Raw genomic sequence first — 23,638 nt, forward strand, 5'->3', positions numbered from 1 at the left:
TATATATATATATATATATATATATATATATATATATATATATATATATATATATATATATATATATATATATATATATATATATATATATATATATATATATATATGAGGAGAAGCTTTGGTGAGCTCTACCAGGGTCAAGGAGATTTTTACACGCTTTTGTTTGATTAAATCATAAAAAGGGAAATTTTTTCTTGTAACAAGCTGCTGTTGAAACATACTACTGCTATATTTATAAGATTTGCCTTATAAAAATATTATATTTATGTTTGCCACAATCCTGGACAAGTAATATATTAATATATTAATGATATCTGAGAACAAGCACAGTTGACAAAACAACATCAAATATATTACAATCCAATAAAATAAGATTTGAACATAAAAATCCTCATTAGAAAATCTGATACATCAAACTCGAAAGTCAAAAGCAGCAAGAACATTACCGACAAGATGTAAGCTACCTGTCACCAAAACGACGACTTCATTCTTTGTAGCTTCAGACTTTTCAATTCTCTCAATTGCCTTTTGGACACAGTCAAATACTTCAGCTTTCGTATGCTGAAAATCAGAAATATACTTTATGAATTAGGAAGATTAAAACTCATGTCCTAATTTGTACTAGATAACGAAAAACTATCGAAAGCACACATTATTTGGTGGAATAATTAAAAGACTGAAATAATATAAACTGCTGATAAGGAAATGCTTGTAAGTAAAAAATTGGAAATAAAGAGTAATACAAACAGCATAACCAAAATTTCTCCATATGGAGGCATGATCGGCAACTCTATTCATCTCTTCATAACTTGAACAAGCATAATTAGCTCGATCAGAATGTTGATCTGTCACGGGATTTAATCGAGGCGGACAAAATAATGCCAATTTGAAATCATATTTCTATAATAAAAATACTTTTAAAAATTATTTCGCCATGACAGTATGACCACATATAGTGGATTACCTATACTAATGTGTTGAAAAGTAAATTTTGGGACACGTTGAGCACAAAAGTATTAACCATCAGCCGTTCCCCTCCTATTCTCTCCTCATCTTTTAATGTTTTAATCCACGTTTGCATAGATTATGCTCATGTTTGTCAAAGCCTCCTATGGAAAATACGGTCGTTTATTTTGCTATTGCTATTTTCCTACGGGATATTTGATCTGACCAAATTTTAGAATGAAAAATACCTTGAAGGTTTAAAATTTTGACATATATAAAATGAGCATGAAAATGCTAAGTGTGGGAAAAAGCGAACAGCTTCAGCGAAAACATTGGAAATAGGTGAAAGAGTTGAGAAGCTGAAACATGAGGCAAACAGCTAAGAACAAAAGAATTTAATAAGCCGTTACTTGGTGTGCAACTATATCTCAAGAATTGACGATGAAGTTTCAAAAAAATTACACTTAATTCTTGTAGAAACATAGAAGGATCCCTGGAACCGGTGCAATGAAATAGCAGTATCAAGAATGGATCACATTCCCATGATCTTCTCGCTCTTTGATTTTCGTCCAAAAACCACTTCATGCAACACTGAAATAGCAGTAGAGAGCAATAAGAAGCCGAAGATCTCAGACAGTTCTGAATACTTCTGATTCATGTTTTAGAGTTAGCAAACATTGAAGATCATTTTAAGCACAAATCGTCCTTATGCTAGGTATAAATATCGAATTTTGAGAGATGTTAAATTCAATGCAACAGAATGTAGAAAAACCAACTTCCAGACTTTTCGGTGTGTGCGCTCCATCAAGGTAATATGTTACCGATCCACGCTTGATTATCTGACTTCTACCAGGCCATCGGCACAAACGAATACCATCTAGAAACTTTTGCGGTACAACAAAACCAGGCAACATTTCTGAATTTGATAACTCGGCATTCTCAACATGCTTGAACAAATCGGCTGAAAACTGACACATCTTGAACGTTAAAAAGTATTAAGTAATAATTTTGGGACTTTTGTATGTTCGAAATAATTCTACTACTTTTGTGACATAAACTTCAAGGAATTTTCAGTCCATAGATACTAGCCAAATTTTCAATGATTTATGGTCGAGAACTTGAGCCACAAATCACGAAAAGTTTTTCAGTCGATTCACAACTCAATAGGTTACACGTCCGACTTACTGAATTTGTGAACTTTTTCTAGCCACAGTCTGACCAATTGGAAGGCCAGTGTTATATTCAGCTGTTGATGGATACCAGATATACCATACTCAATGTTGCTAAGTGGCCAGCCGTATGCAGTGAATGGTGGAGCTATTTGCATAAGACACTAAAAATTTCTCACTTCACTTTGATGTCTTGTTTTTACCGATAGTCTTCAGATAACTTTGAAATAATGTGCATGGTGAGAGATTTCTACGGTATTTCTGACTAACTGCAGCAAATAGTCTTACTAAAAAAATTAAAACAGAATCATTTCAAGAAATACCCAGTAATGTTTTTAACATAAAGTCCTTAAAACTTTGATTTTTTAATTTCAAATTCAAAAGCAAACATTTTTAGAAACTGCTCGTTCCCTTAACACTTCCATTGCCCCGTCGGGCTGTTCAGAAACGACTGCCATACCACCATTTTTGAAAATACCTGCTTTGTGCCAAGCAATTAATTCAATTGTAGAACCAAGAATTGATGTGTGATCGTAGTCCAAAGTAGTTAGACCGCAGACTACGGGATTCCTGCAATGGTCACGTAGTTCGAACACTTTTTTGTTTGAACAGTTGAATGGCTAATATCATATTCAATTCAACTTACTGAATGATATTGGTACAGTCATGCTCACCACCAATGCCAACTTCTACAATTGCAACATCGACTTTTTCCTCGATAAAAACGTGAAATGCCATTACTGTGAGGAATTTGAAATATGAAGGCATCGTTGCCGTTTTGTCTGATTCCTAAAGGAAAAAATTCAAAGGAAGTTTAAAGAAAACACGGCAACGTATAAGAATCTATATAAGCATATCACATTTCCCTTTTTTCAGCCATAATGTGATTTTCTGCAATTCTACTAGGATGATATTAGATTCGCAATGTCAAGAAATACGGAACTTTGACGCTCTATTCGTATCAACAAGTCCGAGGATATTCATAGATTACATAAACCCTAAGTTGCAAATCACGTAGCAAATCATTAAAGAATGGATAGTGCAAACAACACCAGCACGGTGCTATCAAACATCCAACTACAGAACATTCTGGTAATTCTAGCAGTAAATTGAAGATACGTAACCTACGAAATTGTTCAAAAGAGGCAGTCCAGAAATGGCGTTAGTCATACAACTGAATTTCATTAATACCTAGGTCAACTGTACTGACATCTAAATGATCTCAGAAAACGAATATATCTACTCACAGACAGATCGCTGGATGCGTTAGTTGATATAACATTTAAATTACAGAACATTGCAGAAAAGTAACCGTTAAAAACCGATATAAAAAGATGCTGTATACATATACCTTGACTGCTTTTTCCAAAGAACTATAAATGTACTCAAAATATTTGACAAAATCTTCCTCCATTAATGGATTACCATTGATTCTGATACGTTCACGAACATGAACAAGATGTGGAGAACTATAAATTGAGTGAAATTCAATATATAAAAGTGAACTCGAACCTAAAATTGTGCAATTCGCTGCAGCCGTACTTTTTACATATTTACTACTTTGCTTAAGCCATAAAAATCCTTTTCATAGGAATGCATCTTGAACAATTACGACGCTAGACTGATTATTTTGTGCCCAATTTACAATTAACACTGACCACCTTCAAAGTTATTTATGAAGTAAGTTAAGCAGCACTTTTGGAAACTGGTGTGAGCTCTATCCATTGCAGCTGACTGTAATCTGTTCAATTTTATGCTTTATAAAAATAAAAAGATGAATGAATCAAATTCAAATCTCCTCAATATTTTTATTGATTCCTTTTGTTTTCACCACTTACCGCTAGAAATATACAACAGCTCCATCATAAATGGAAAGTCGTGATTCCATAATAATCAACCAATAGTGATTTATATATGTCCGATTTGTTTTATTGATGAACTTCATAACTAAATGCTTTACCTGTCAGCGTATGAACTCTTCAAGTTTCGGAAATTACCCATTGTAGCATACCAAAATGCATCGTAATAACTCATACAACGTAACACCAACAGCGTAATGTGTCAATAAAATCAAGCAGTTTTTTCGAAGCAAAGTTTGACAACTCACCTATAGAAACCAGTTTTGAACCCAAGCTGTCGTAGGATTGATTCAGTAAATGCACACGTCGAGCCTTTACCTTTCGTCCCGCTAACATGTATTACATTCAATCTGTCAATTTCGTCCAGCTAAAATTTCGAATAGTTTGCAACACTTCATTAATAAAAATTTCTATAAAACTAAAAAAAGTTAACGCGCATTTAGAAAAACTTCATTGGAATGCAAGATAACACGTTAAAAGTAATCTAGTAGCAAGCGAAGGAGAAATGAATGGTTGGAGTTATGAATCTTGGATCAGACGTAATTTTATCACACTATTTCCACAATACTTTCTTCTCTTTCCTTAATAATTATAATATCCCAACACAAGAGTAAATAAAATTAAACACTCCTTAAGAATTATTTTCTCAACCTTACAACATACATTCTTCAAGTTCGGAATAAAACATAAAAGTTTCACCTCAATATTGCATTTCTCAAGGCACCATTTTGTTATGTCATGATTTACATTAGGCGTTTGTCCACGCTGGCTCAGTGATTTTCGAACTGTCGCTGCATTGCTTTGCAAGCCATTCAAACGTGCTATTGATTCCTGTAGTGAAGAAGTGTTGAAAGTTATAGTTGTCAAAAAGGATTCCTCAATTTTTATTTCGTAAATTTGAACAAAAACTTTAATTCTTTTGCGCTGTGGATAGATGACAACCAAAGAATGAATGTGAATCTCAAAGAATGTGTTATAAAAAAAATTGATTTCATAAACTATCGTGTGTGATAACACCGAAAAGCTCTTGAATAACAGGACAAGGTTAGAATTTTAACATGAAAATTATACCTAATAATTAGGGCCACACAGCTAAAAAATATTATGTCCAGGTGTTAAAAAACATTTGTGAAATTCTATGAAGGGTCTGCAAACTACCACAACAAATTTAAAATTCAATTGTTCAAAATTTTAAAAGTGTTAAGCATAGTTAAAGAAACAAATTTCTGACTTCTGTTATCACTGTGTCACTTCGGACCAACTTCGGAGGTAAAATATTATCGTTATGGTCTTTTATGGCATTGAGAATGAAGGGTGTCCCTTTTGAAGAAAAAATAATTATAATACGAAGAGGCACTCCATAGAATCGAGATTTGGAATTAAATTTAATTGCGCGTTGGAAATGAAAACTTGACTAACTTTATACGGTGTTGACATTTTTGAAATATATTCTGGCGCCTTGGTGAGCAGTAACCGCCAAAGATTTGTTGTTGAACACGAATAGAGGAGACCGGCTCTTCTAACGAGAAAGTATTTACACCAAAGGGAAAGCAGTGACCTCTGCAATTGAGCCCATGGATGATTGATCTCCCTCTCTTCTCTTTTCAATGAAAGGTAATGGACTGTATAGGTTTTAGAAATTTCATAATTATTTTATCATTGGATCTGAATTCATTTCATTGAAGGAAACTATGTGGGAAGATGAAACAGAACGGAAGAAGTTTTGGCTTGCAATTTTACTCTGCTCTGTTAATATGATGCTTTTTATTATTTAACATTGTTAATTTTGTTATCAATGAGTTTAGGTTAATGATAACGAAGTTAACAACAATAATTAGTAAAAAAGCCTAACATTATTCAAGAAGTGAATTAAATTATTGGGCGATCATTTGATATGATGCGTTTGTTTACGATGCACACTTTGTTAAAGGAATTAAAAAAGTCTCATTTTAGAACTAAACTGATGGAAATAAAGAATGGAATTAATTGTTGGATAATGTAATAAAATATTTTGCTATGTACGAAACGAAACTTTTTATTTCTCGAAAAGCGATATTGACTATAACAAACGTGAAATAAGGCTTAGCAAATTTCAAAATATACCATCTTCCACTAAACGGTAACAAATGCTGCAGAGAAGACTGCACTCAGCTTTGTTGACAAGATTATATTATGTCTGTAAATAAAGCAATAAAATGCAAACTTCCGTAAGTGCTGCCATTTGTGTCACTTGGAATGACTGGATAGGGAACTGATAAAAGTGTCACTTACCAAAATTACAGCTCGGCCTAAAAACATAAACCAAAAGGTAAAATAAATAGTCATAGCGTTAAATGAAGATTAGCATTTGAATGTGCAACTATGGAAATGATTCGAAAGAAGGTAACTTTGCTCGGAGTGATCTTTTTCTTGGAAAAATTATTGGGAAGACTTGTCAAAACATTATATCTAAAGTAACAATATATAAAAGTATTATTAAATAGGAAAATAATGAGGGATGTGAAGCATAAATGAGCGAGTAGCAAAAAATGGCTAACACATCGTACTTTTTAGTCTAAAACAGCGGTCTCTAACCGGGCGCACTAAAATTTGGACCGCCAAAGGTATTAAAAATTATGTCCCTTCCTCTTTATATTATAATGTTACTCTAAGCTTACGTTAAAAGTTTTGATTAAAGCGCTTGATTCATATTTTTGAACCTGGTGGTCCATGTTACAAATAAAAAACTCAGAGACTCAAAGGATCAAGTTCCCCCTGGTCAAGAAAAGACTGCGAACCACTAATCTAAAAACCTTTTTTAACGAATTAAAAAACATAACCTGTCCATAAACGGTCATCGATGATGAAGGGAACGTGAATTACTGTTCAATACAAAACAAAAGCGTCCATTATCCATCATTCTGAATTCCACTTTGTTTCGGCCTAAATTATGCTTTCAGCAAAATTTTCTCAACAGTTATCATCCCTTACTCCTTCTGCGCAGTTTTTAAATGGTAAGGATTTTCCAGTATCTAACCCATAAAGTCCAATACCTTGTCCTCATAGATGAGCAAAAAACTGAAGCAATAATAACAGCATATTTCGCATGAATTCGCTATTTACGAATTCATAAATGCAAATAAATAAGCTGCGGCGCACCGGAAGAAAATTATAACAATTAAACTTACAGTCCTTGCAATCTTTTACTAAAAATAAACTAATGACGACAAAAAAAACCTCTTCAATAACAATATATGCGTCATTTAATTTTGAAATTCAAAAATTACTTGTCTGTAAGACAACTGTATAAAATTTATATCCTTAAAAGAAGCTAAAATCTAACACAGTGAATTTATTTACCAGGATTTACAGAAAACAACACAAAATGCAATAACAAGGAGCAAAGAACACATAGATACTGACAAATCGAAGATCGAACTGAATGAATATAAAACAGGAATAGTAGAAATGAACACTTAAGCCTTCTTTTTCTAATAAAGCATATGAAGGTATGTGAATTATCATAGTTATATAAAAACTGACACATCGGAGGAGGAGGAGAAGGTTAGACGATGAATGAGCACACCACAATATAAAATCATTTTGAAAAAAAAGGTAAGAAACATTTTTGAACAAACTTTTGCTTGGTTGTTACCAAAGACAATCATTCTCAGATTCGTTTATCCTTTTTTTCTATAAATAATTACGTATAACTCCGACTTCTCTTGTAATTTTCACGATGTCCTGCAATCTCTTCAGAGCTATTAAACATTTATGCAAAAACAACATGGGAAACATATGGAGAAATTATTTTCAAACAAAGACTATTCACATACAATAATATAAAACACTTGAGACCATAGCTTCGCTTGTTTACTAAATGAGATTTATTAACTTGATTAAGTACAAAGTTCCTTCTTTTTTAGATTTTTTTGACTGCAAAAAGATTGTGGTTCTGCAAAGAATCCTAAAATTAAAAATTATTCAAAGCGAAACTCGTTCTTTTTGGCATTTTTCATTTGGCAATACACTGATATAATTAAATTGTTGATTCTGTCCAGTGCCAATGGTTCGTTTTCTTATAAAACAATAAAAGAATTAACTGCAAGGATAAAATTGAAAATTCTTCACTTTTTCTGGAAAAATGAACTGATTTTTGCTTGTCCTTGTGGTATTTTAGCATTTCTGCGCTCTTTATTATCCAGAAGCTCAATATTCATTGTTTTGCCATGTGTTCCATCAAGTGTATTAGTTGATGATGGTTTAAGTTCGATTTCTTTCAACACCTGCTTTGTAACTGCAATCAGAAATGGGACTCATAATAATAGTTCGCATTTTAATTATAACTTCACAGTAACAGATTTGCATCAAATGTACCAGTATAAATAGTATAATTATGACCCACTACCACATCCGGAAAGCTTACCCATGAAACCATCAACATCCAGAAAAGTTTCCGTAACATATTCCTTTCGTATCGCTTTTCTCTTGCTTCCATACCTCTCATTTTCCAAGCCATCGTTCTTTGCTGTATTCAGTGCATTCAATGTACAACTTATAACTGAGTCGAAAAATTAAAGCTTATTTTAAAAATCATTATTAAACATGCCATTTACCCACCACTCAATTGAGTGAAATTCATTACTGATAGTCCCACCTTTAAAACATCCGTTCCACGGATGTTTTCCAGTTAAATACTGCTTACTGAAAAAGAAAGAAAGTAAAAAATACGTAGTTCCTATAAAAGTTATGAAAATTCAAGAATTCAAAAGAACTAACAAAACTGAGGCATTTTTTTTGGATTTCTTTTTTCTTCTCCAATTTCCATTCTTCCGGTTTCGTCACAATCCATCTTGTCCTCATTGGAATCGCCATCGGAAAATAAATCCTCCTGTGCTAAAATCATTCACTTGCTCAATATAACTGATACCAGTACTAAATCTGAATAAACATTTTCTCTCCTAAACGATCAACAATTTTGGTGTATTGTTTAAAGTGTGGATTTTTTCTGGACAATGCTACAAAATCTAATCACGACTTCCTCTTTTAGTTTCAAATTACTGAATTCCCAGAATTTGATAAACGCCATTGATAAACGCCATGGACTGTTATTTTTTATGCTTTCTTCATTAATGCAAATATCATTATTTTCCCCTCATAAAATAAAATTTTAATGTGAACTTAGAAAGGTGTTTCTCGCTTTTACAACTACATCTTTCTTTTCCGAAGTTGTTATTTCTTCTGACTTCTCCACGACATTTCTCATACCAATAATCTCCGACGACTCATTTTCTTCTCTCATATCTAGTTCTTTACTATCAATGAAGACACGTTGCCCACGATGTCTGCAATTTTCTTAAGCTAAAACAAAAAGCTAATAAACTTGATGCAAAAACATATTTTCTTATATGAAAGAATAGGAAAAGAAAATGGGATCAAAAAACAGCGTACTTTTTTTCTTCAACACAACTATTTACAAAAGCGAGAGAAAAAATTGCACCGAACCAACAAAGTATGAAAAAATAATGGAAGGTAAACAATCTCTGAAAACCCTTACTTGATACTTTCGCCTGGCATGATATTAGTTTTTTTGCCCATATCTCTTCGCTCCTTTTGCGAGACGCTACTCATCGATGGCTTGAAATATTTAGATGAAAACAAGTTATCTTGATAACAGTTAATTCAATGCCTGCAGCAGCAGTATTGAAAGTAAACATAGTAAATTGTCTTTTTTTCTCTTCTTTTTTGCTTATTTTTTATAAAATCTACTTTTCACATACTTAGGAAAATGGCAATAAAGAAATGTTTAAAATTATCTACAATGTTTTTTCTGAAAACTTACGAAGAAGTCAAAAATATATGAATTATCTATTTAAGAAACCATTTTTCAAATAAGTAGGCTTTTATTATGAGAATTTCTAATTGCATTAAAATTTTATACTGGCATGCACATTCTAATTTAAACACAGTGCAATTTAAAGCCTAGTGCTCGAAATGCTATAATATGTTTCAGCCATCCATCACTCGGCATCAAATAATCGAATGTGAGACCGGAAGAACACGCCATATGGTAGCTACTAGCTCCACCAATTTGAGAGACTTATATTTTAAATCCAGATTCCGCACCCCTCCAACTCTTTATCGGGTGCTGTAGACAATGAAAGAAAATTTCTTAGTATTCGGAAAAATAAATTAGGGAAAACTAGATTATAAAATGAAGCGTTACCACTTCAAACTATGCCATATCGCTTTCTGAACACTGGGAACACTTTTATTTCTGAACACTTTTATCTATTCATAAAACGACAATCGACACTGTTGATGGTGCTTTGCTAATAAAAAAGAAAGGAAAATTGAACTTACCGTTTTTTTTGTTTATTTTGCTTTACTGCTTGTGCAAATAGAGAAGTCATATTATCCCTTGTCTTTTTAGTGGTCGGTTCTGAAAGCTTCGATGTAGACAACAATTCCTCCTTCTGTGTCCTTTTCTGGAATCATTCGTTTACATGGAATGCAATTATCAGATAAAGATGTTGAAAAGATAATATAAGAGACGAGATATCTAGAAGACTTATATAATTTGAAATACAATGAACTTCCCGACGAAAAGGTTTAAACTTTTACTAACCAGGTCTAAAAAATGAATTTTTTATGATGCGGTTAATGTTAACTATAATAAGAGTTGCAAAAGACCTTGCCGAAAGATTTGTAAGTATTTAAACAGCTATATATACATAAGATTTTATTCCTCTCTGGCATTGCTTACCATCTTTATAAGATTTATTGCCATTCAAGACCATATCATACAATGACCTATTTTTTAGCACAGTCGAACAGCGGTCATCAAGCGGTTGCAATACATTGCTACTATTAAAGCTAAATCATCTTTTTGCTACCTCTATGCCTCGAACCTCTATGCTTTAATTTGCGATACTTATTTCGTTCTTTTCTTTTTTTTCGAGATTTTCATCGGGATAAATTCTTCTACAAAAACGATAGTAAAGCTCATCAGCAGCGGTCGTTAGAAAACGTTCAGTTAATAAGAAAAAAAACCGGCTAAGAAAAATAAGTACTCTCTTTTGTTCACAAACATTCAAATATTCGAGAAAACCAAGAAAGAACTAACTCTTTGAGGTTCAGACACAGAAATAGCGCTATAGTGTGCCAACATCTCTTTTTTCTTTGTTTCCGCTTCTGGATATGATAGCCAGCTCCGTTCAGAATCAGTCCGCTCATACTCGGCGTCTTCCAAACTATCTACGGAATACAACAAACAAAGACTCTGCAAACCTTCGCACATTTACTTTAATATCAAAACGTGAGTAATATGTGTATAATGCATAACTTTTTTTCCATTTAATGCGCAACGTTCATCTACGGGAAAATCCAAAGTGTTGCAATTAAATTGATTTTTGAACAGAGTAAGAAAAACATCATGAGAAGTAAACCTGAGAAAAAATACACAAAATAATTATTTCCTTAAGCAAGAAAAGGTGAAGCAAATGTCTTACTATGAATAACAATTTGTTCTTATTATATTGCGGCTGCTGCTTCACCTTTTCACAATGTATGTTATTATGTATCTCGATTATATTAAAGAAAATGAAGTAGCAGTGACCTTAATGGGTTTTGTGTGTAAACAATAAATTTCGCATGTTTCCATCTTCCTGTAAGCTTGTCGTGTTTCTTCTAAATCACAGTCACGAACTAATTGCGTTCGATGAAGCTTGCGAGTGACTGCTGCATTACCTGTGGTACTGCCACTATCAAGATCTGGTACACTGAGCTCCCCACTCACAATGTATACTGCATGCAATTCCGTTCTATTTTTATTCTGTTTTAGAAATTCAGCTAATTCACTGAAAAAAAAAAGCACAATGGATGAAATTGTAGTAATGCTCTGTAATGTCTGACTGAAGTCATTTTCATATGAAAATAAAATAAGTAGCTTCACCCAATGGAGTTGAAAGGGAAAGTTTTGAACACGTTTTCATGGGAAATAAGGAATCTCATGCATTAAATATATGCAAAGTAAAAATAAAGTGATACTGAATACAGTTTTAAGCACTGTATTGCTAATTGTATTGTAAAGACAAAAAGGCACTCTTTCGCATCATCGATCGGCAAATCAGCATGCCTGCTTAGGTATTGCACCGTGACAATCTGCTCCAGATCAAACAGCGATGTTTCCAGTATCCGACTCCTATCCAAACCCATAATTGAATTCAATTGTAACTGCTGAATGAAATCAAATTTGAATTGGTTAGCTATATGATAAAAAAAAATCCTGGCGTTAATTCTCGATTTTCTCACCAAACATATCGAATATCTCACATTTTTCCGGAGCCAGAACATTCCGCAATCCTTATCTCCCCAGGCAGGGTGGTGTAAATATGCATGCCACTTGAGCGGACACTGGATATATTAGGCAAAACTAATTGCAGAATTGAGCAGCAAATTTTATCATAAATCTTAAACAGAACAATAAATTTTTATCAACGAGAAATAAATTTTTTCCTCCCTGTGATATGGAAACTACTTTTCCACCCAGAAGATACCGTTGCAAATTTTCTTTGCAATTAAAAACATTTGAAAAGCAAGTATGGTAAGGAATATGGAGGCAATTAAAAAGGAAAACTATAAAAGTGTAAGAATTCTATGTTAGCTGAATCAACAGCTCATAACGTACACCCCACCTTAGCAATATTCAATATGTATTTTGAGTTGCCAAATAAAATAATTGAAAGAGTAAACAAAAATACCAACAAAATTTCACTAATTCATATCACATTGGAAATATCAAACACAACAACGACTATGAGCAAATAGGAGAAGGGAATTAAACAAATTAAACAGATTATTATAATTTCATAAAAGTGATAGCGGACCTGGGGAAAGAAGAAAATAACTATGTTTTTGATCAAAATCTGATGACCAGAAAAATTTGCGCTTCTCTATCAAATGAGGCAAATAAATTTTTTATACTCCGCTGCTCTCATAATATGGCAAAATCTACGAAATCCCCCCCTGTAATACTATATTTTATTTAAAACTTAACTATAAGACTATTAATTTCAAACTTAACTATAAGACTATTAATTTCTTAAGGCATGAATTTAAAACAGCTAATTCGCTTCCAAAATCCTCCTCCATTCCATATGCTAACATTTTTTTCTCTGCGAAAAGCAAAAACAGAGCCTCGTCTTTTACAATATCCCGTTACTGTAATACTGATAATTATCATAAAGTCGTGTAGTGATAGAGTCACGACTTTGCTCAACCATAGTGTCTACTAATGTCCGCAGCTGTTCTTCCGTGTAGTTCATATGGAAACGGTCTTTCAGCAAACGGACTGTATTACTGCCACCACGAAAACAGGGTAACTGCGAACCTGTAAAAATTCAAATCCATTCAAATTTAAACAAAGCATTCATCTTTAACAATCTTTCGCTATTTAAAATGCGCCCACATGTTTTTTAGGTGTCTAAAAATAGCACGAAAACGAACAATTAATAATGTAAGAAAATATAAGTGAAACTAAATTTCACACATAAAAAGAACTTTAATAGTAATAAAAAGAAAAAAGAATAAACATACAAAAGCAAACCGTTAATCATTATTTCAACAATGCTGACAATTTGCTCGTAGTGCTTCCTCGTTGCCAGCAAACCTTTCAGGATTAGAATTTTATAGTAACCGAACATATCGCTATCTACACCACCCATAACATCAACCAACTCCTGTGTCAGCTTGAATGGTGAAGTTTCGAAACCCAAATTTTTCGGTGATATGGAAAGTATGTAGCCGAAATCGATATGTATTAAATGTCCTTCAGAATCCAATAATATGTTACCATTGTGCCTGTAATTAAAATCTCATTCGAAGTTCGAAAACTAATTCATTAAGCCAATGGATTTTATTTTTCTTTTTTCCATTTTTAACTGTTCCAATATGCCAAAGGAATTTAAGACGACAGATTTTTTTTTTCATATTTTGTTCCTTGAAATTTCAAGTATAAAATCATCAAAGTGTTTGCCGTTCGGATAAAAAATAACCTGATACTCAGCGGAAAGAGGAGAAATGACTTATGCCTACCGCCATCTGGCATATTTCGTTCTGACTAACACATAAACAATAAGTGCTATGTTTTCGCGTTTATTTCAAATAAATCTAATTAAAGAAAAAGTTGAAAGCCATATAAACAGCAAAGATGTGAAATGGAAATGTGCAGACAATGTCTAAGGCTAGCTAACAATAAACATAGTTTCTTCGACAACTAAGTTTTTAAAAAAAAGAAAGATTACAACCTGTCTTTGACTTGTAAGAAATAGCAAGCAAGACTGTATCCAGCACAACTCCGTACGAAATTCTGTTGCGCAACAAGGAAAGCTTCAGAACTTGGAGGACCAAATGTTTCAAAAAAATGTGTCAGTAATGCCGGTTGTACTGCACCGAATGTTGGACTACGAATTACCATATTTTTCTTAATCTAAAAATGTTATTAAAACTGAATTTGATGGAATCCATTATTTTCTTCTCGTAGCTGTTACCACATTTTGCACTCCTAAGAAGTTTGTTATTTTTGTTTTGAGTAATTAAAAGAAAATATATAAGATTTTCAAAAACTAAAATCCACAAATCGTCTGAGCTAGAAAAATTTCAGAAGATTGAACCAACAGTAAAAATTATACCTGATGCAACGAAGATGCATCTAATATCGGCTCAATCATTCCTGAATTTGGTGAGCACACTACTATTTTATACGGTTTCAGATACAACGGAACTTTTTCTTCTATCCAGATGTTCTGGAATCAAAAAAATTAGGTAAAATGTAAGCAATCAACCAGGTTTTCTAGCACTACCGATATTGGTTTAGCTTTTACCTCTTATTTTGAGGTAGCATTCCACACTTAACTTCAATTAGATTTCACCCCATTTCAGACTAGCATTAATTGTTATTCAGAGATGGTTTCAATTCGAATAATTACTTAATTTCTAATGAAAGAAGAAGATTCAGAATAAGATAAGGAGCAGATTTTGGTCCAAAAACGAAAATGCATACTGTCAAGAGAGCATAAGAAAAAGAAATGAAGAGAAAGCAGACATGTCAAATAATAAAAAAAACAGCTGAATCGAATATGAAAGTTAAGTGATATTCCTTTATCAGATGTAAAGTAAAAAAATACGAATAAAAGAAATGACTAGAAAAATTATCGAAAATAAATGGATGAATTTAAATTCAAAGTCAAACTATTTTGTCAAAATAATCGGAAATGATGCGTAAAAGCAATACCCGCAAAACGGAAAGCAACTGATAAGCCAACAATTCTTGTCTCAAATCGTCACCAGTTTTCACAATTACTGGCAATAAACGCCAAAGAGGATGACGTCCATAGGGTGAAGAATGCTTTATTCGTGCTACTTTTTCCTCCCAGGGTTCACTCATCGCTGATGCTGATGGATCATCAGGTGTATCGCGTAGCTGCAAATTAGGAGTATCATGGCGAAGTAAAACGAAATGACTATAAACCAATGAAAATTATCGCTTCATCCCGCAATTTACAGAAATAACTGCAAGATTTGAATGACGAAGAATTCTAACTTCCATCCGTAAAACTTTTAAATCTGATTCTTTTCGAAACTCTAGAACAGTGCTAACTTTTTCATTCAACTCTTTCAGAACAATTATTATGGAAGAGATACAAAACCAATCTTTGTTGATAAGTCGTGAGGTTTCTTTCTCCTAACAATGCCTTCAAATTTGTACAATAAATGAAACGAAATAATTGCAAAATAATTTCATTACAAAGCTTACTTGACGCCCTGGACCCTTGACCCAAAGCGAGAATCGTTTCCGAATATCAGCAGTATTCCCTTTTTCCTTGAATTCTGGCGACGCACCTGTTGACGAAAGAGGTTTCAAGACGTTAGCAAATATTGGATCATTGGATATGATTCGGATCTACAAATATTCCCGGCTAAAAACTGCAACCAAAAAGTAACTACTGATCACTAATTGCCACTAATAAATACAATGAATGGAAGATACTCAGAAATATTTTATGCTTGCATTTATCACATCATAAGTCTTTTTCCTTTTTCTCTACTTCTTCCGCACTCATTTCAATGTGATTTAAAATTGGCGAACTTTTTCCAACGATAAGGACATGGTCCTTGACGTTACAGCGTCATACCTCTCCACCTAGAAAAACGTTCAGATTTTTTTTCTTTTTTTTTTTGCAAAATGATAAGCCATTAATGTTTGGGTATTGACAGGAAGTGCGACATAATGGCAATCGAAAGAAGTTATCATGAACAACTAATCTTTTTAAATAGAATATACGATAGCTTATTCAAATACATATATTACCTCTAGTAATTGACATTGTTTTTTGGTTGCTGCAAAAATTACTAAAACTAACTTCTTCCGTGCTTTTTTTTAATTCAGTTGCTGTATCTTTCTTCAATGAAGCAAAAACATCGCGACCTTTGCGCTGATATTCTGCTGCTTCAATATCACTGATACGCTTAGGTACCCTGGTTTGTCGTACATCCGCCACTTCAAGTACCTCCACAAACAAACAATATGGAGCCTAAAAATTTAATTTATTAACAAACAACAGTGGAACTACTAGCAGTTAATAGCTTCCATAGTGCGACAGAAATAAAAACATGTGAAATCTCTTGCTCCTGAAGTTTAAGCAGGTCTTGGAAAAATTGCTGTAAACGAAAAATAAACCCTACTATTCGTAAATTATATTTGTAACCAGTTCTCACAATCTAACTCACCTTGTCTTTACTATTCAGTATGCAACCAGCAAGTGGCGGTATTCGAAGGACAATATGCTTCAATGAATGTGCATAAAGTGGTAACCAAACCCGTGCAGGAAGATTGACATTAATTTTACAAAGTTCATCAACCAAACAACGGGTTCGTTCATCTTTGCTTGAAAAGACTTTTAATTTATTACCAATATTCATCAGAGCTTTCACGAATGCTTGCTCTGGCTGAATTTTAAGTGCCTGTAAAAAGAAACAACGTTTTCATTTTATTGCGACGTAACGTTCTAATTTTACTGCTGTATATTCACGGCTTCCTTACACCTTCTAATTTCCAGAGATTTTCAACTTGATAAACTCACTCCACATTTGCACTCCATTTGCACCACATTCTCCTTATTAGTTATTACGCATCGTTCGTCATCAAAACAAGGACAGCCATTATCAAAAGCGCCACCTATAAAAGTTAATGCTTTTGGTCAATTTAACCAAACATCTTATTCAGTTATATGCAATTTCAGAAGACACTCAGTCACACGACTTGTTCAAGGTGAATATGATTTATTAAGATTAATAGAATTTGGAAATAAACATTAAGAACATTAAGCTTTTCAAATACTGAGCTTTTTTCCAAGCGTCATGACATTTACCACGATCCATTTGCCATATTTCGCATGCTAATTATAACTGACAACTTTTTTCAGACTATTTCATCTCCTTCCGCATGGAAAGAGTAAATAACAGTTAGGAATGATAAAATTTAAAAAGTAGTCCATCAATGACTAGATGAAATTTCCTACGTACATCTGGATCAAAACAAATGATTAGTGAGTGCAAATGTATTTCCGTTAAAAATTTCATATGAAAAATTACCCACCGCTAGTTAAATCGCCAAAAATTTCTGTACCATGAATACTTTTATTATTCAGAACTTCATCGCTATTCTGTATTTTTGAGATCATTTGTTGTGCTTTATCAACAGTCCTGTAGAGGTCTGAAATTATTTCCCTGACTTTATAACATTAGTTGGTAAATGAAGTTTCTCTAATCAGTGGCCTGTATAGATCAGTTTTAATTTTCAGAAATCTACAAACCAGAATGTATTACTTGATAAGAAACAAGCTGTGGCTATTTTCACAGTGCATTTTTAATTGATTATTCTGACATTAGCGCATGCAAATTCGAAAAACTATGGAGAACGTTGAAAAGAATAATAAAATCATCAGTTAGTATCACAGTAATCTTCAGAAGAGTAGAAATACTATTTTAATAACGAGTAGTTAGATTCTGCACAACAGGAAAGTTCAGTGATTCATCAAAAACCTTACTGGTTTCTGAAAGAGCCCGAAAATACTGCTGTGTAGGCGATGATAATGCCATCGAATTTGTTTTGAAATCACCTGATCTTTCACGAAATTCATTTAAAATCGACTGTTGTAAACGATGCCCGTGAGATTTTTGTTTGAATTTTCGAAATATGTTGGCTCCATAGGCATCCAATAACCAGCAACACTCCAGCGAAAATTCGACGCTATCTTTGCATCTAAAAGTTTTTATTTTCTCTCTCTTAATAGCGTATATGAAATCCAAGGAAAAGAAATTTAAGAGAAAGTCATTTGTGAAAGTGTTTAAGAACTGACTCTCACTTTCACCCAAAGTGTGTTAAACTGTTTGTGATTAGAAGGGTCATTTGAAATAGAGTATGAATGCCCTTCTTTTCCACCGCTTTATGGATCGACATTTCAAATGTTCTCTTCCTGTTATTAATATCTGACATAAACATCACTGCGGAATATAGTTTCATCAGTTGCGAGAGAAAGAAAGGGTCAAACACATTTTAAGGACAAACCTTCTGACTATGTAAGGATGAATGACTTCTGCGACTTCCCGTATATTTATATATAGTACTATGAGCTGCGGTATATAAAAATCCACCATTTCAGTCGGCAAATCAAATAATCGATTACCTAAAAAAATCTTCCATTTCATCTAGATTTGCGAATGAGAATTTTTTTGTTTTTGATAATTTGCATTAGGCAACATACTTCAGGAAAGCAAGAGATGATTAAGTTAGAAATCTATTCATATATTTAGACAATTTAATGACAATACCTAAGTAATTTAAAACACCGGCTTCTTTACAACTGGATAGATACCGTATAGCTATCCGAATGTCGAACAAATCTGATTCAAATAACCTTAGCAGCCAACTTCGATTGGTTACAGCAAAATTAGGAAAATTCTGAAAAACAAATTTTCTTAACAAAGGAAGGAAAACCGGGAAAACATTACGACTGCATGTTTAATCCAATAACACGGAAGCTTTTTCCAGCACAGATCATTAGTCTCTACAGCTCTACAAGGTATCTAATATTCTTTGGTAATTTCGAACATTTTTTTCCAATCACTCTACGCATAACAATTTTAAGAGGTAAGATTTAAAAAGTGTTGGACCTCATACCAATAGTCTTCGCTGCATATTTTTTATATCTCCAGTAAGGGCAAGGGCATACAGTTAAATAATCAACTAAAATTAGAGGTCACACCGCTCAGTCAGTTAGTCCGAAATTTCCATAACACCTGATTAATGCACTCCTGCAGTTCAATACCTAAATCGAGGAAATGAATATTGTTGAATGGGTTTTCAACGTATGAATTTATAAATATTGAGCTGATAATCTCAAATCTGTTTTAATTACTGGGCTTGCGATACACGCTTACCGATTCTACTTTTCAAAAGTTAGTTATCATTCATCAAGTTCGCCAATTAATAATGAATTTAAGAAGTCGTACTTTAACATTATCCTGTCTTGTCATATTGATTTCATCTCTCGTTTCTGATTCGATAGATGCTTCAGAGGGACTTTCTCGCTTTTCCACGGCATGTTTTTCGAATACACCGAATCCGGATGTATGTCCATCATCTTCATAATTTTCCTGCCATATGCACTCACCAGAAGTAATAGTACCCGTCAGACTTTCTTCGTCATCTGCACCATCACCAGCAGTACGTGGTCCCAAATTTAGGCTTTCCGAAGAGACACCTTTTTCGAGCCCGGTATTTGTTGAATCATCAGTGGAAAATGATGCAATACTGCTGTCCTGACAAATTATAATTTGGTACTTTTAAAAATAGTTTTAGTACTTTATTATTAATCTCACGAATAACGATGCAATGAGATGGTCCTTTCCTTGAGTCACTGAATCATCTCAATTAACAGAAGAGACAGTCATTTTACAGGATATTGACATATTATATAAAAACATTATAGCGCCTTGCTTGGTGACAAGCACCATGATTTAGAGAAAATATTATAACAAGAATGTGATTCTGCGGTGGCATAGTACAAACAATATTCAAATTCTCTACGGCGTAAAGAAACCGCATTGTAATAGTAACTACGGAACAAAATACAAGTTCAAATGGTCATTAAAATCCTTCTTATTTATCCGTGACTAATTTTTGGAAACTACCAAATGTACTTCTCTTTTCATTCATTTATATATCGGAAACTTAAAACTAACAAGATCGTACAATGGACTCATAACACTCCAGGCAAACTTTTCTCGAATTTAAAAAGAGTGAAAATTCGAATTTTCGCGAAAAATGGCAGCATGTACCTTGCTAGCAACTAATATTTCAACATCATTTTCAGAATTCATGTTTTTTTGGCATGAACCGATGGAATATACAGCAGCCAGGGGAGATTTTGTCCCATTATTTGTGCATAATGAATACAAACTATTGCAAGAGAGGCGCTGTGGCTGTGTGACGCAAATAGCTTCATTGTTCGACAAATTGAAGGCCTTTTGAAGAACACATCTGGAAATGACTTATGAATGACAATAGAAGGTAAAGTGAAAAGGTAGATTCTAAATATTCACGAAAAATATATCACTTTGAATCATCCAGATATCTCATGATCGCTCTTCATATAACTGAAACTTGTCTATGCTAGAGTATTCCTTAGTATTTGCAAGAATAATATAAGTTGTGGATTTTGAAAAATGCATTATTCAAATCGTGCTGAGATATAAATTGGAATGATGATTAAGAGAAATTGAAAGGTGAGTCAAATACTAGGAGATTTATTAATTGATTTCCAGGAAAAGGCTTATGATTCAGAAACTTCACACCGTTAAAAAAGCTTGCCTATTATTATACCTAAGGACCAATCATAATAGAAAATCAAATAATAAAAGTATTACGAACCCGAAAACAGCACTGATGCTTGCAGGTAAAAGCAAACAATAAAAATATATATAGCTGACAGAAATGGAGAGAATGCAAGTGATCTACCTATACATTGCATAGAATTACCTTTAAATAAATAATGTTAGAGTTCTTATTAAACAAAACGTATTTGTCAGGACTTTTATTGAATAAAACTGTTTGTGGAAGAACAAATGTGTGAACGAATAAATCAAGTACAAATGATGTATATTCTGTTCCGTTTTTTTTTCTACATATCACAGCTAGCATCAGAACCAAATCATCCGCTTGTGGCTAATATAAGTTAATTACTGATCAGCAAGATTGACCCATCACCTCTTTGAATAAGAATCATTACGCAAGCTTAAACAGCCTATACCATCGGAATCTTCATGCGTATCAGCAGTCTTTACTGTATTTTCTCCAGGACATTCATTACTTTACTCTCTACCATTATTTGACTTTCGTATTTTCCTCTTCTGTTTTCCATTATTATTTATTCAATCAGTTTATTAAAACTATGGATCGATTTCGAGGAAATATTTGATTATTCCTTACAGCTTAAAATGAACAACAACTACTTACTGACCGTGCGCAAATTCCACTTTCTGAATGGTCGCAATCCGATAGTCTCCGCATACTCATTAGTGAAACACCACTTCCGTGCTACCAATGATAATAACAGCAGCTTGACAATGACAGCAACAGTGATATGAATAACTAAATACCCATGTTACTATCTTAACTACTACACTGTATAACGGCGTATCCATGTAAGTCGGATTTCCATCAGCCTTTTTACCACATTCATCGCTGCAACTACAAAACACTTCCGACATTATTTATTACAGCCAATAAACTGAACGCTAGATTAAGCATCAGCAAGAATCTTCGATAAGTGTTCAAGGATTTCTCCACTGATCTCTTCAGCATTGAAAATTTGATTACTGTAATTTTTTCATTTATGCAAAAATATCTTGAAAATCTGAAAATATCTGTATTTACTCAGTCCCAGTAATCCAATGGATTTATGGTATTACTGGATCTGATATGACATAAGTGTGAAATCCAACTGTAAGTAAATGTCTCAGTGTCACTAAACTCATCTTAAATTCAACTTCTAACACTTTCATTACCTGACCACTTCTCTTAATGTTCATTATCAACGCTGATGAGTCTATCTACTGATTATCATATTGTGTAAAACCATTTTGAAAAAGTGAGAATATATACCCTTTGTCTTATCAGACCCAGCAATACTGTTTAAAAAATGAGGACAGTTTAACTTAAAACGTTAACTATGGAAAAGGATCCGATGAGTAGTTTACCAAAATAACTTCATTCATTTGAAGTTCTTGAAGTTAAATCCAGCAGCGCAACCTAACCTACTTAAGGTAACAGCCCGTGAAGGGCCTGTGTGGATACTTATGAAACGTTGTATCTCTCCCACCTTTTTTGCTACGTATTAACGCTCCCTGACTACCGTCGTTCATAAGAAAGAATTAGTCCATCCGCAGATATATTTCGAAACTATTACATATAGTACGTTACACTGCACGATTGCTAGATATCGGAAGAGAAGTATTGGTACATGGATACTAAATTCAGTCAGGAAAGAAATAAAATAGGAACACAGATTATAAATCTGCTATGCATTAGCAGAAATAAAAGTTCTTAATTCCACTTCTAAACACTTTTTCCGACTTTATCATTTGAAATAAACAGAAATTCCAAGCAACAGTTATAGGAACGAAAAATTTGCGGACTTTTGAATCTCCAATGTTTAAAACGCATTTTCTCTTTGATAAATCTGCAATTGCAATGACGATATAATGTTTACAAGTTTGAGTAGTAGTAATCACTGTTGGAGGTGATAAAAAATAAACTGAATCCACGTCCTTCACTGCTTCTTGTTTGCCCTAAAGTTTCTACTAACAGCAGAAACGGCACTTATAGCCAATGACTTCAAACATAGAACGCTGTTAAACACGTCAAAGATTTTTTTTAACCAAATACAAAATATAAATTTGAGAGTATTGACGTATGTATCGGAAGACCGAGAGATTTCCAAATGCTTTAATATATCGATTTTTGAATTTTGCAGAAGTCAAGCATGTTGTTGTTTACGCCCTTATCCTAATATTGTAACATTGTAAAGGTCAAATATGCGTTACATATTACTACTTTTGATCTTACAGGCCGCTCTTTGTATGCATGCCGTTGTCATTGTAACAATCTTATTTGCCTTTGCCGCCTTTTGTAGACATGCCGTTGCTTACCACTTTAATGATCTTCTACGCCTCTCATCGTAAAGGTAAACATACTTTGTTTAAAGGTTGTAAAGGTTACACATCCAATATAAAAGCCCTAACAATGGGAGTCCTTTTACTTGCGGATCAACATTTTCCGACTCCGTTTTTCACATCTTCATGTCTGAATTATATTCCAATTCTTGGTTGAATTATTATACATTCACTACAAATAAACTTTAACATCAGTACCTGCTCACTGAACAATCCAACCTACCCTTCCTCGACGGTTTGAACCTAAAGCTCTAGCATCGGAAATAGATCAAATCCCAATAGTTTGCGGGATCCTAGACGCTGTACTTTTTAACAGATGTGCCTAGGATGGTTCATTAAACAATTAGATCAAAAGCATATCTTCATTTCTCGGGAAATCATCCCATGTCC

The 23,638-nt window shown here is 33.4% G+C and overlaps 4 protein-coding genes across 4 annotated transcripts; all 4 read right to left on the reverse strand.

Moving 5' to 3' along the window:
* Positions 1 to 411: 411 nt before the first annotated feature.
* On the reverse strand, positions 412 to 6,151 carry LOAG_04585 (FolC protein; the record flags this gene model as incomplete). Its single annotated transcript, XM_020446632.1, has 12 exons — positions 6,077 to 6,151; positions 5,393 to 5,533; positions 4,673 to 4,804; positions 4,222 to 4,340; positions 3,466 to 3,583; positions 2,761 to 2,903; positions 2,504 to 2,684; positions 2,131 to 2,278; positions 1,722 to 1,906; positions 1,408 to 1,536; positions 748 to 900; positions 412 to 561 (listed from the first exon to the last, which is right to left on the reverse strand). Exons 1-12 carry the CDS (start codon positions 6,077 to 6,079, stop codon positions 412 to 414), a joined length of 1,602 nt encoding a protein of 533 aa, XP_020303054.1. The 5' UTR covers positions 6,080 to 6,151.
* Positions 6,152 to 8,079: 1,928 nt separating this feature from the next.
* On the reverse strand, positions 8,080 to 9,583 carry LOAG_17428 (hypothetical protein; the record flags this gene model as incomplete). Its single annotated transcript, XM_020450091.1, has 5 exons — positions 8,080 to 8,249; positions 8,379 to 8,480; positions 8,732 to 8,848; positions 9,134 to 9,297; positions 9,510 to 9,583. The coding sequence occupies 5 exons, from the start codon at positions 9,581 to 9,583 to the stop codon at positions 8,080 to 8,082; spliced, it is 627 nt and encodes a 208-aa protein (XP_020306282.1).
* A 728-nt stretch (positions 9,584 to 10,311) lies between these two features.
* Positions 10,312 to 12,169, reverse strand: LOAG_17429 (hypothetical protein; the record flags this gene model as incomplete). Its single annotated transcript, XM_020450092.1, has 4 exons — positions 10,312 to 10,440; positions 11,079 to 11,234; positions 11,571 to 11,811; positions 12,057 to 12,169. 4 exons carry the CDS (start codon positions 12,167 to 12,169, stop codon positions 10,312 to 10,314), a joined length of 639 nt encoding a protein of 212 aa, XP_020306283.1.
* An 894-nt stretch (positions 12,170 to 13,063) lies between these two features.
* Positions 13,064 to 21,770, reverse strand: LOAG_04587 (phosphatidylinositol 3). The gene is made up of 16 exons (XM_020446633.1): positions 21,535 to 21,770; positions 20,354 to 20,555; positions 19,526 to 19,834; positions 18,845 to 18,974; positions 18,582 to 18,699; positions 18,061 to 18,275; positions 17,610 to 17,726; positions 17,095 to 17,189; positions 16,742 to 16,975; positions 16,375 to 16,545; positions 15,768 to 15,914; positions 15,246 to 15,434; positions 14,644 to 14,757; positions 14,260 to 14,441; positions 13,560 to 13,813; positions 13,064 to 13,343 (listed from the first exon to the last, which is right to left on the reverse strand). Exons 1-16 carry the CDS (start codon positions 21,588 to 21,590, stop codon positions 13,159 to 13,161), a joined length of 2,718 nt encoding a protein of 905 aa, XP_020303055.1. The 5' UTR covers positions 21,591 to 21,770; the 3' UTR covers positions 13,064 to 13,158.
* Positions 21,771 to 23,638: the final 1,868 nt, after the last annotated feature.

This window comes from Loa loa (assembly GCF_000183805.2).
Source record: "Loa loa unplaced genomic scaffold supercont3.74, whole genome shotgun sequence".
Classification (NCBI taxonomy): Eukaryota; Metazoa; Nematoda; class Chromadorea; order Rhabditida; family Onchocercidae; genus Loa; species Loa loa.

Coding starts and splice junctions, on each gene's coding strand:
- LOAG_04587 (XM_020446633.1), bottom strand. CDS start 21,590: ATGAGTATGCGGAGACTATCGGATTGCGACCATTCAGAAAGTGGAATT. Junction 14,442..14,643: donor ATGCATCTTCGTTGCATCAG/GTATAATTTTTA, acceptor TAACATTTTTAG/ATTAAGAAAAATATGGTAAT. Junction 13,814..14,259: donor TTCTTACAAGTCAAAGACAG/GTTGTAATCTTT, acceptor TTTTAATTACAG/GCACAATGGTAACATATTAT.